Genomic DNA, 12,311 nt, shown 5'->3' on the forward strand with positions numbered 1-12,311 from the left:
CCTCTGACTCCAAAAATAACCCCGAGCTCTGCGTTTGGCAGACGGCCGTGTGGTAAATCCCAAACACAGGAAGTGCTGACAAAGCAAGACGCGTAGCTTTGAGAATCTCTCAAATTTCTGCATGTTTTCTGACCTAAATCCTTCGGCGTGCTGCTGAATGGGAAGCTTAAAGAAACCTGAAGCTTGTTTTCATTCTCACGTGAGATTCCTGCTCTGTAAATGCAAGCTCTGCCCTGTAATTATGGGTATTCAGCAGCTGCTTGTTTGGAAAGCTGCATATTAAATGCATGTCACGTTCATATTAACATTCAGCTTCGTATCCTGTAGTGTAACATGGATCTGAGGCCTATTTAGCTTGTCAGCATGGAAAACTCTTTCACCCATGCCAGGTTTGTTCCTCTGTTTCAGGACCTGTTCCTCACCAAACCCATCGGGATTCTCTCACTGCTGGATGAGCAGAGCGCCTTCCCTCAGGTACACTGGTTGCTTGCTAAACCCTGAGACACAATAGAAAACATGGTGCCAAGTCCTCCATAGGGCCAAAATTACATTTATTTGTACAAATGCAAACAACAATTTTTTTTTGTCTTACAGCATTTACGTTTATGCATTTAACTGATGATTTTTTTAGTGCATTTAACTGATATTTATACACCGAAACATTTTATAATTTAATATATCAATTTTCTTTAAGTATTGCAACTCTTTAAAATTCTATTTAAAATACATTTAATTTTTATTGATATTTTGTATTTATAATTTACATAATTATTATGCCTCATAAATGTATTATTGTAAAAGCAGGGTTTTTTTAATTTTACAAACGGATGGATGTGATCATCTCCATTGGGCTGCATTCAAAATACTGTGTTTTTGTTATATTGGACATATTTGTACACCTCAAAAACTGTAATAATTGAAAAGTATTGCAGTCTCTCTAAAATTATATTTTAAAATACTTATTATTATTATTTATAATTACATTTATATAATTGCTTTTGCAAAATTAAAACCTCCAGCATGTATTACTGTAAATGCTGTAAATACAGTTAATAGTTCTTTTTTTCTTTTTGCATTTTACAAACTGAAGGACAAAAAAACATTATTTTCTGTGGTAATCCTCCATATTTGTACACTTCAAAAAATGTAATGATTTAAATTATATATATTTTTACGTATTGCAGTCGCTTTAAATTTATATTTCATTTTTATTTATAATTTACCTTTTTAGAATTTGCATTTTTATTTATAGCTTATCTAATTTTAAATGCAGCATTTAATGCAGCTTTAAATGCTGCATCTTTCTTGAAAGATGAAAATGTATTCTGTGATGATCAACAGCTCACATAAAGCTCAACTTGTATTGAACCAGGAACAATTATTTTAACAGCCATTGAATTAAAGCTAAGCAACAGTTTCAGAGTCTCAGAGTCAATAATCTCTGCCTGTTCTGTGGAGTTAACATTAATTGTGGACTATGTAACATTTGTTTACGGTCATGTGACTGCATTTGTTGTGAGAGAGTAGTGAATCTCAAATACGTTAAATCAGTATTTATAGCAAACAGCATGTGATAATCATTTCTGCACCCACAGGCCACTGATCGTGATTTTGTTGACAAGTTAAACAGCAAATTTAAAACGGCTCCAAACTTTGAGGTTGTGCGAAACCACACCCCTCTATTCACTATTGTGCACTACGCTGGGAAGGTGAGTGTACAAAAGCATCGTCATCACTGTTACCTCACAATTCACCTGATCACTGACTTCATTTAGATCAACAGTGGAATTGTTGTGCTGGTTCATAATTAAATGATTATGCATTTTTCCCAGAGGTGACTCATTAATAAGGGTGTTTTTTTCTTCATAATGTGTGCATTATTCCTGCATGAAGTGTCTTTGTGATCTGTTCAGGTGCAATACAATGCAAGTGGATTTCTTGAGAAAAACAGAGACACGATACCAGCCAACATTCGCGAGCTCTTCATCAACAGCGTCACTCCTCTCCTCAGCGTTCTGTTCGCAGGTCTTTAAATGTTTTTTATGGTATTTGTTATTTTGTATGTTATTTTTAAAATTAATGTTGTATTATATTGCATTATTTTTAATTTGTTAAAATGTTTTTCCCCAAAGTATTTGTTCTTAATAATAATAATTATAATTATCATTTTATTTATTTTTTTTTATTTTTTTTTAAATGTTCACAGATTATTTGATGTGTAAATAAGTGAAGATACTTAAACTTCAGCTAACAAACAAAAGCATTTGATTGTAGTTTCCCCTTGATCATTTATTCATTGTTATTGTTATATAATGCTTTTTAATGCTTTATGATTTTTTTTCAGCCACAATTTCCCGAACAGGCACACTAATGCCACGCAAAGCCAAGGTGCTGTGTATATATAATATATATATATTTTTGACATACCAGTTAACTTTATGAGTGTCTGTTAAAACACATGTTGTGATATTTCCCAGATACCTTGATAGGCTGGTGTTTGAACATATTTATAGCGGTATAAATGACAAATTACTCTCTTAACCGTGAGATCAGTGATAATTAATCCACATGATACTGTGTGCATTTTAATTTTAGTTACAAGTTGCAGATGACAACTTTAACTCAACCAGGAAGCAGTCTGTCGGCGCACAATTCAAGGTAAATCTTTGCTTCTAAAAAATCATAGTTATGTTTTTTGTTTCGGTTTATTTAATGCATCCTATAATTAAAGGAATCAATGCATCTAAATATGTGCATCTTAAATATGTACATCTATTAATTTCTATTTTGCATGTATCAGAAATATTAAATTGATTAATCTCACAAAAACTGTCAAGAACATATCCAGGTCATATTTCTGTGGAAGCTTGTTTCCGGCACAGGATAAATAACTAGAATAAAGGTAATTGTGACCACTTTTCTCACAATTCTGTCTTTTTTTTATTTTTTATAAACTGCAAGATATACATTTAGAATCGCAAAATATAAGCTCAGAATTCCAATATTTAAACTCAGAATTCCGAGACGTAAACTCTGAGATAGAATTCCAAGATATAAATTAGATATAAATTTTGAATTCCGAGATATATACTTACAATTCGGAGATATAAACTCAGAATTGTGAGATATAATTTAAATATAAATAATATATAAATTTTAAATTGCAAGGTATAAACTCAAAATTCCGAGACATAAACTCTGAGATAGAATTACAATATATAAATTTAGAATTCCGGGATATAAACTTACAATTCTGAGATATAAACTCAGAATTGTGAGATATAATTTAAATATAAATAAGACATAAATTTAGAATTCCAAGGTATAAACTCAGAATTCCGAGACATAAACTCTGAGATAGAATTCCAAGATATAAATAAGATATAAATGTAGAATTCCGGGATATAAACTTACAATTCTGAGATATAAACTCAGAATTGCGAGAAAAAAATTAGATATAAATAAGATATAAATGTAAAATTGCAAAGTATAAACTCCGAATTCCGAGATACAAACTCAAAGTTGCGAGATAAAAACAGAGAATTCCAAGATATAAGCTAAGAATCATGAGATATAAACTCAGAATTGCAAGATATATACCAGCAATTCTCAGGAGAAAAGTCAGAATCCTGAGATATACACTTGCAGTTCTGGGTTTATATCTCACAATTCTGATTATAATTTCCAGAATTGTGAGATAAAATTACCTTTATTTAATAATTACCTGTATTTGTTTATTCTGTGGTGGAAACCGGTTTCCCTATCTTTCACCTCATAATGAAGATAAATTATATTTTCAGAAAGTGAAGTCTATTTCTTGGATCATTTAAGATCTTTTGCATTGTGATTGTCATGATGATGAAGCACTGACATTCCCTCGTGTGTTTGACCCTGTCTGCCTTTATTTAACAGCCTAAATGTCTGTGTGTTGTTTTCCGTGCAGCATTCTCTGGCTGTCCTCATGGAGAAGATGTTTGCGGCCGGTCCGCACTTTGTTCGGTGCATCAAACCCAACCGAAGCAAGCAGCCCGATCAGCTGGACAGTAAACTAGTGATGGATCAGGTGGGTTCAGCATCTGTAGTGAAGCTCTGTTGCGTTCGGCCCTTTTTGGGCCTCTTTTATTTTCCACAGCGGAGCCAAATGTGTTCTCAGATTTTCCTGCCCTCCGGTGGAGTCTGAGCTCTGTGAGCTGTACTTAAACCTGCAAGCCTTTTAATGCTGTTATGATGGAGCTCAATCCAAATCCCTCTAATGATACAGGAGCTGCTGGGTTTGTGTTTAAGTGCCAATATGGACTAAACACTATATTAAGTGATTATCTTGTTGGAGCAGCTAGTTCTATAACGCATTGTAGATTTTAACACTAATAAAAGTATTTATTTATTTTTTTCGTGTAAAACTTGCCACCACTAAATTAGGGTGCTTCTTATTGGGTGCTAAAGTGTTCTGGATGGATGTTCTCGAAAAACATCTGTTCTCTGTAAGATGGGTCCATCCTGCTCAAATGACCATATTGTCTCTGTCTGTGCATGTATGTTTACGCATAAACAGCTATTAAGTCACATGGTCAGATGATGTACAGCCATGGAATGTAGAGTTTCATTCAGTACATAAGCAGTGCTGTTAAAAACGACAAGACTGTGCAACACTGACACCTCCTGGAAATTTGTGGAAGTGCACTTTGCAGCCTATAAGAATTATTGTTTAAAGGGGTCCTATTATGCTTTTTCACTTTTTCAACTTTAGTTAGTCTGTAATATTGCTGTTTGAGCATAAAAAAGATCTGCAAAGTTACAAAGTTCAAAGTGCACTTCAAAAGGAGATATTTTATTTAACAGAAACTTTTCAAAAACTACAACGAACGACTCGTTTGGACTACAACGCATATGTTCCGGGATTTGTGATATCATTAACTTTATTGACAACGAAGAGCTCAAAATGAAAATGAATAGTTTTCCTTTAAAATAAAAAACAACAACTCTTCAGTGTTTTTTTTTTTTTTTAAATGGTATAGCTCACAAGTTGGATAAACTGCTTTTATGATACATTTGCTATTTTTGATACAATAATATTGTTGGCTGTTTTTGAAGCTTGACAGTAAAAATCATCCACTTTTGTTTGCAAGATGAAGATTTCTTTGTGTTTCATGGAAGATGTTTGTACAGTATGAGAGTGAATAAATACTGACAGAACAGTTTAGTTTTTGTGTAGTCTCCCTTTAAAAGTGACCTAATGGCACCTTTCATAATCTCAGTTGTCCAGTCCATCATATTCGTGTTCTGATTGTCTGTTTCCATCCTCTGTAGCTGAGATACAACGGCCTGATGGAAACCATCCGAATCCGGCGGGACGGTTTCTCGTGGCGTCCGGCGTTCAAGGAGTTTGCCGAGAGGTTCGTGTGCAGGCAGGAAAACTGACATTTTCTGAGTTCATTGCGTCAGATTCCCTGCGGCGTGACTCACATTTCTGTCCTGTAGGTACAACATTCTGCTGCTGAAACCGGATCTCCCGCTGGACAAAAGCAGGTGTGAACAACACATACATCAGAGCTGTGTTAAAGTAATGTGCACCAAGAAATGCAGGGGAAAAAGTTCCCACATCGTTGGATAACAATGTACTTTTGTTAATAATAATGTGCTGTTATAAAAGATAATAGCACATTTGACAAATGTTTAAAAGTTCACTCACTTGAGGGGAATAAGCTCCCTGTTATTTGGTTTCATTAAAATGCATTGGTTTTTTTTGTTTTTGTTTTCAGTTGCGTGTCGATCCTGAACAGCACTGAACTCTCTGGTTGGAAGTGCGGGTAAGTTTGAGCATGTTGCAACCTGTTTAAGTCATAAAGTAAATTATATGCATTATTAGTGGTATTTGAGGCATGCATTACTGTTATGATTGTTTATATGATGGTGTAATGATTTGAACAAACCCCTAACCACTCACATTTTTATTCTGAAAATGTAAGTCCTGTCAGGATAAATTAAATATAAAATTCATCTAAATGTAATAAATAATAATAAAATATAATACATATACATAAATTAAATATTTAATAGTTTATGAATATATAGTACATATATAAATACAGAGTGTGTGTGTGTGTGTGTGTGTGTATAAAGCAGTTATTAGTTTGTGTAATATACTTACAAGTTTTGTGTGTAATATATATGTTAATATATGTAATATTTATAATTTAAAAGCATTAAAAAATGTTAATTAATTTAATTTCACAAAATTAAAAAAAATATATATATATTAAAATGTAATAACAATATAATATAACAATATAATAAATAAATATACATAACTATTTTATAATTTATTAAATGATTTAAAACATTTATGTTTGTGTGTGTGATAAATAATAACACATATATTACATATATTTAAATTTTAAATTATGTAAATGTATTTTATTATTATTTTATTTATTAAATAATCTATGCATTGCATAATACATTACATTTTTAAATATTTAATACATTTATTAAATAATTATTGGGATATTTAAATATGTATTAAATACACATTTACTACTACAATGACAATGAGCTTGAAATGAAAAGAAACATTTATCTTCTGAAATGGAAAAAAAAATCCGTAATTATCTACTTGCCCTCCTGACGTTACAAATCCAAATGCTACATTCATATTCATAAAATGTTAAAGTCTAGATTTCGTAAGTCCTGTCAAGGTGTTCAGGTTTATGTTGTCACAGGATCTAACATGTATTCATTTCTTTCATTTGGCTTGAACATCTGGTGATAAAATAATATGAACCGATTCATTAGATACTTTAATGGCTCTCATAATATTGACGTATCGAGCAAGTCACAGCAGTTCTCTTGTGCTGCTCTTTCAGGTCGTGCCGATTGTTTTTTAAGTACTGGCACCAGGAGGAGTTGGCCCGTCTGCTGGAGAGACTGGGACGAGCGGCGCTTGTCATTCAGAAGAGTGAGGAGCAATTAAACTTGTTTGTTTATCCCTCAATAAGAGTATATTAAATACAGCTCTTGGCTCAAAGTTTGACTGTTTTATAGCAGCCTGAATCACCCCTCAGAAACACACTCATAAAAACACTCATCAGAGCAAGTTCAGACGTGAACTTACCTGGATATGTGGCTTATGTAAATAATGGCACAGAATGAATGGGAGGACATTATAAAACGTCTTCTGCCATATATATTATTTAGTTTGTTTTGTTGTTCACTCGTAATGTCAAGGTTTGTTTCATCAAAGGTCATTATGGCTGTTTTCCATCCTCTGACCCATAGTTAGAGTTATGAAGGCTGTTTTTGTGACTGTACCTTTAAGACTTTTGTATGTAAATGGCCTCTTATGATTCAGTAACCCCTTCATAGTGGCGTAGTTCGCATTATTGTTGGTAATCAGGATGAATCAAGTCGCAGAGTACTGAATTTGTGTTAAAATGTAAATTTGGGAGGTCATACACCATTTATATAAGCCTCCCATATTTATTTAAAGGGGTCATATGATGCGATTTCAATTTTTCCTTTCTCTTTGGAGTGTTACAAGCTCTTGGTGCATAAAGAAGATCTGTAAAGTTGCAAAGACTAAAGTCTCAAATCCAAAGAGATATTCTTTATAAAAGTTAAGAGTTAACCACGCCTACCTAAAACGGCTCGTTCTAACACGCCCCCACATACCTACGTCAAATGTATTTTTTATCAGAAGCACAGTAAAAACAGTAATATTGTGGAATATTTTTACAATAAAAAGAAAATACTTAAGAAATTAAAATGTAAATTTCAGTTTCACAAAATTAAAAAAGTAAAATAAAAGTAAATATAAATTTTATTAAAATGTAGTAGTAGTAGTAATAATATAATAAATATACATAAATTAACTATTTTATAATTTATTGAATTATTGTAAAAGTGCATGTGTAATAGAAATATTACATATATTTAGATTTTATGTAAGTTATTATTTATTTTTTATATTATGTATACATGTATTTATTATTTATTATTTGTATTTTAATTTTATTTTTATCATTATTTATTAAGTTTTATATGTATTGCATAATACATTACATCTTTAAATATTTAATACATTTATTAAATTAATAATGGAACATTTAAATATTTAAATATATATTTAAATATCTATTAAATACTATTGTATTTAATTCTATTGTAATATATTTTAAAATGTCATTTATTCCTGTGATCAAAGCTGAATTTTCAGGTTGTGCTGCTTCCTATTTTGGTGGAAACCATGATACATTTTTTCCAGATTTTTTTTTATGAATATAAAGTTCAAAATAACAGCATTTATTTAAAATGGAAATCTTCTGTAACATTATAAATGTCACTTTTGATCAATTTAATGTGTCCCTGAGCAATAAAAGAATAAATTGTATTTTAAATTAAATAAAAAAATTTTAAAAGGATGCACAACTGATTTCAACATTGACAATAATTAGAAATGTTTTTTGAGCAGTAAATCAGCACATTAGAGTGATTTCTGAAGGATCATGTGACACTGAAGACTGGAGTAATGATGCTGAAAATTCAGCTTTGATCACAGCAATAAATTACAATTTACAATATATTCACCTAGAGAACAGTCCTATTAAATGGTAAAAATATTTCAGTATTTTTCTGTTTTTACTGTATTTTTGGTCAAGTAAATGCAGCCTTGGTGAGCAGAAGTGATTTGAAAACAATTCATAATTGTTCAAAATTTTTTGACTTTTGACTTGTATTTTCACATTTGTCTCTGTATAATTCATTGCCTCAGAATGAAAAGAATTCAGTCTTAAAGGGTTAGTTCACCCAAAAATGAAAATTAGCCCATAAATTACTCGCCCTCAAGTCATCCTAGGTGTATATGACTTTCTTCTTTCAGACGAATCCAGACGGAGTTATTTTAAAAATTGTCTTTGATCTTTCAAGCTGTTTCATGGCACTCAGCGGGTGTTGCAGTGCATTATGGATATTTTTTCTTACAAAAACGCATCGATTCGCTACAGGAGGCTTTTGTTCACCCCCCGGAGCCGTGTGAGGGACTTTTTTTTTTTAATGGATGGGCGCGTTTTATTTAACTTCTTTTGGACTGATGCATGCAGCACCCGCTGAGTGGCATTAAACAGCTTGAAAGATCAAAGACAATTTTTAATATAACTCCGACTGGATTCGTCTGAAAGAAGAAAGTCATATACACCTAGGATGACTTGAGGGTGAGTGATTTATGGGCTAATTTTCATTTTTGGGTGAACTAACCCTTTAAGTGTATTACTGTAAACCTGATTTATGCTTGTTTTAGATGAGTTTGTCTTGTGTCGTTCGAGTGTGTTTAATACTTGACTGCGTCTCTTGTGTAGATTACCGCGCTCGGATCTGCCGGAGGAGGTATCTGTCTCTGCTGGCGGAGATACGGCGGCAGCGTCAGGCCCAGCGGGAGAGAGAGGAGCGCGAGGAGGAGGAGAGGAGGAGACAGCAGCTGGAGGACGAGAGGAAGAGGCGTCTGGAGCAGGAGAACCTGCGTAAGAGCTGTCCTCGGTGTTCACAGCAGTGTCAGTGCTGATGGCAGTGGCGTGTGTTAAACTCGTGTGTGTGTGTGTGTGTGTGTGTGTGTGTGTGTGTTTACAGGACCTGCGTCTCCACCGGTGCCCCTGCCGAGGAAGAAGAAGCCGGAGCCCAGGCCGCGCTCAGTGCTGAGCACCGTCCCCAAAGCAGCGCATCTGGTGCCTGTACCGCGGCCCCGCAGCAAGCTGTTTGAGGTGTGACATCAGTGACTTACTGTATCCAGTGAAATATTACACCTGGGTTTATCAGATTACCTCCTCAACCTAGCCATTTAAAGATTATTTGTGTCAAGTCACTTTTCTAGTCTGTATTAGAGCTAAAAACATGTTTCATGCCCCCTAATCATCATCATCATTCATTTGTTCATACATATAAAACATAGTTATAAATAGTAAGTAGTCAAATTTATATGAATAATAATAATAATAAGTACATTCATACAAATAAATAATAATAATAAGTATTATTATATTGAAAAATATATTATTATTAATAATGATGTTATAATATTTTATTCATACAAAATATTTTTTGTTTACTATTTATTATTATTAGCATTAGAAATAGTAAGTAGTCACATTTATATTATTAATAATAAATTATTACGCTCATATAAACAATATATAAAATATATAATGATGATAATTGAAATAAATTGTTATTATTATTAATAATCATTTTAGCATATTTAATTCATACAAAATGTTTTTATAAGTTTACTATTTATTATTAGTTTTATTATAAATTGTCATATTAATAATAAATACACATTATTAATAAAAAATAAATAAGTACTTTTATACAAATAATACATATAATAATAATAATAATTATTATTATTATTATTATTATTATTATTTTAATTATTATTATAATCATAATACTATTATTATTGGTTTAATTAATTATTGGTTTGGTTTTATTTTATTACTATACTATGCAGAAACTAATATGGCCAATTCTAATTATTTGTTGTTTTTGTGTTTTTTAAAATAATTTATTTAATTAAAATAAAACCAAAATTTACCTCATTTACTTTCTTAAAATGTGTTTCTCGCATGTTAATGTCTTCGTGACCTGTAATAGGCCACATTACAAAAGTGAAATTAATTGGGAATGACATTTCGTTTTGACTTTAAGCAGTATTGTTTATTGTTGTTGTATACTATTATTTATTATATATAGTTTTTTTTAATATTTTCAATCAGTTTTCAATATTCGATTTTCCATATTAATTTGAACGTTTTAATAATTTGGTTGCGTTTTCATCATTTTTGTTCATTTCTGTTTGTTTTTTTTAGATGTCCATATAGTTTTTATTAATTTCATTGCAGTTCATTTTAGTTCTTGTAGTACTTCAAATTAAACTAAACGCAAATGTTGCCTTGGTAGCTAGCTGAAATAAAATATTTCTATGTATTTTAATTCAGTTAACGTTAATTTTATTTCATTGTTTTATGGTTTGTTTTGTTATGGTTTTAGTTCACAGTAATAACCCTGACTTTTAAGTCTCATACTGGTTTTCGTTTTATTTTGTGGTCAGGCGACTCCGTTTGATAACGAGCTGAATGAGAACGTTCACCTGGACGCTTCTCTGATGCTTCAGCCGATCGATGAAGAGCGAATGAAAGAGAAGCACCTGAAGAAGACCAACACCATCCGCTGGTTCAGAGAGACGCAGGTGCGTAAGCTGACCAGAGACGGCGGCTTCCCCAGCTGGTTCCACGGCATGATCACGCGCAGGTCAGCTTCAGCACCAACGCTAACTCATATCAGCATCCAGGGATTAAAGTGTTCTGTCGCTACGACGGATTTCCGTCAGTTCATAAAGACAGTAGGTGCGTCCCTGCACTTTAAATACCCGGATGATGCACTTAAATAACCGAAAAAATGAAGTATGGAATGTTGGACACTTCATGCACTCAACTGTCACAGCTTTAATTACGTAGCGAAGGGGAGGGGTTATCAGACTCCGATTATGAATGACAGAATAAACTTATATAATTCATACTCAGCATGGTTGAGTACATAGTGCATAAGTACATAGTGTATAGTGCATCATTTGGTCTCTTTTACACTTGCTTAATTCCTGAATGATTCAGCCGTTCGAACAAATCAATTGAATGAATGATTCAGTGATAAAATCAGTGACTTGCCGCCACCTGCTGGCGGATTTAGTTTAATTTTTAGCCTATAATTTCAGTCAGGAGCGCTTGTCCTCCTAATTTAAAAATTTAGGAGCACCTTCCGATCAATAATCAAAAATTCTGATAAAAAATTAGCCTTCCTAATACGAGGTGACATTTGACTCCTTAAAGTGACTTACAGGAGTATTTTCTTTTTACCTTTGTAATGGCATCATTTTCATCTGTCAAATTCAAAAATTTATGTTTATAAGCTTTTTAAAATTTCTATTTAAAACAATATAATAAGAAGTAGAATAAGACCAAGAAGTTACCAATCATATGAAATGAGTATTCATAAATTAATTTATACTACAGAGGTGGCACAAAAGAACACAAAAGGTACATTTCCAGACGTTTAATGAGGCTCAGAGGTGGCATGAGTGCAATTACATTCATAAATTAATGTGGCGATTAATGTTTTAAATATAAAATTTTGAATACAGAAATATTAAATGATTTAAATAACTGAAGTTATAGGCTAAAAATTCAACTAAATCCTCCAGCAGGTGGCGGCAAGTCACTGATTTTATCACTGAATCATTCATTCAATTGATTCGTTCGAACGGCTGA

The 12,311-nt window shown here is 32.4% G+C and overlaps 1 protein-coding gene across 1 annotated transcript in view; it reads left to right on the forward strand.

Moving 5' to 3' along the window:
* LOC107751863 (myosin-IIIb-like) overlaps positions 1–12,311 on the forward strand; it is a 45,050-nt gene that overhangs the window by 23,415 nt on the left and 9,324 nt on the right. The window contains exons 10-22 of the mRNA XM_016567632.1: positions 409–474; positions 1,596–1,709; positions 1,914–2,025; positions 2,345–2,388; positions 2,596–2,658; positions 3,944–4,063; positions 5,308–5,393; positions 5,479–5,526; positions 5,760–5,807; positions 6,864–6,955; positions 9,351–9,512; positions 9,619–9,749; positions 11,099–11,298. Of these exons, the coding sequence (XP_016423118.1) occupies positions 409–474; positions 1,596–1,709; positions 1,914–2,025; positions 2,345–2,388; positions 2,596–2,658; positions 3,944–4,063; positions 5,308–5,393; positions 5,479–5,526; positions 5,760–5,807; positions 6,864–6,955; positions 9,351–9,512; positions 9,619–9,749; positions 11,099–11,298 (1,286 nt within the window). The remainder of the gene's footprint in view (positions 1–408; positions 475–1,595; positions 1,710–1,913; positions 2,026–2,344; positions 2,389–2,595; positions 2,659–3,943; positions 4,064–5,307; positions 5,394–5,478; positions 5,527–5,759; positions 5,808–6,863; positions 6,956–9,350; positions 9,513–9,618; positions 9,750–11,098; positions 11,299–12,311) is intronic.

This window comes from Sinocyclocheilus rhinocerous, unplaced genomic scaffold (genome assembly GCF_001515625.1).
Source record: "Sinocyclocheilus rhinocerous isolate Xijiao unplaced genomic scaffold, SAMN03320098_v1.1 scaffold2207, whole genome shotgun sequence".
NCBI lineage: Eukaryota > Metazoa > Chordata > Actinopteri > Cypriniformes > Cyprinidae > Sinocyclocheilus > Sinocyclocheilus rhinocerous.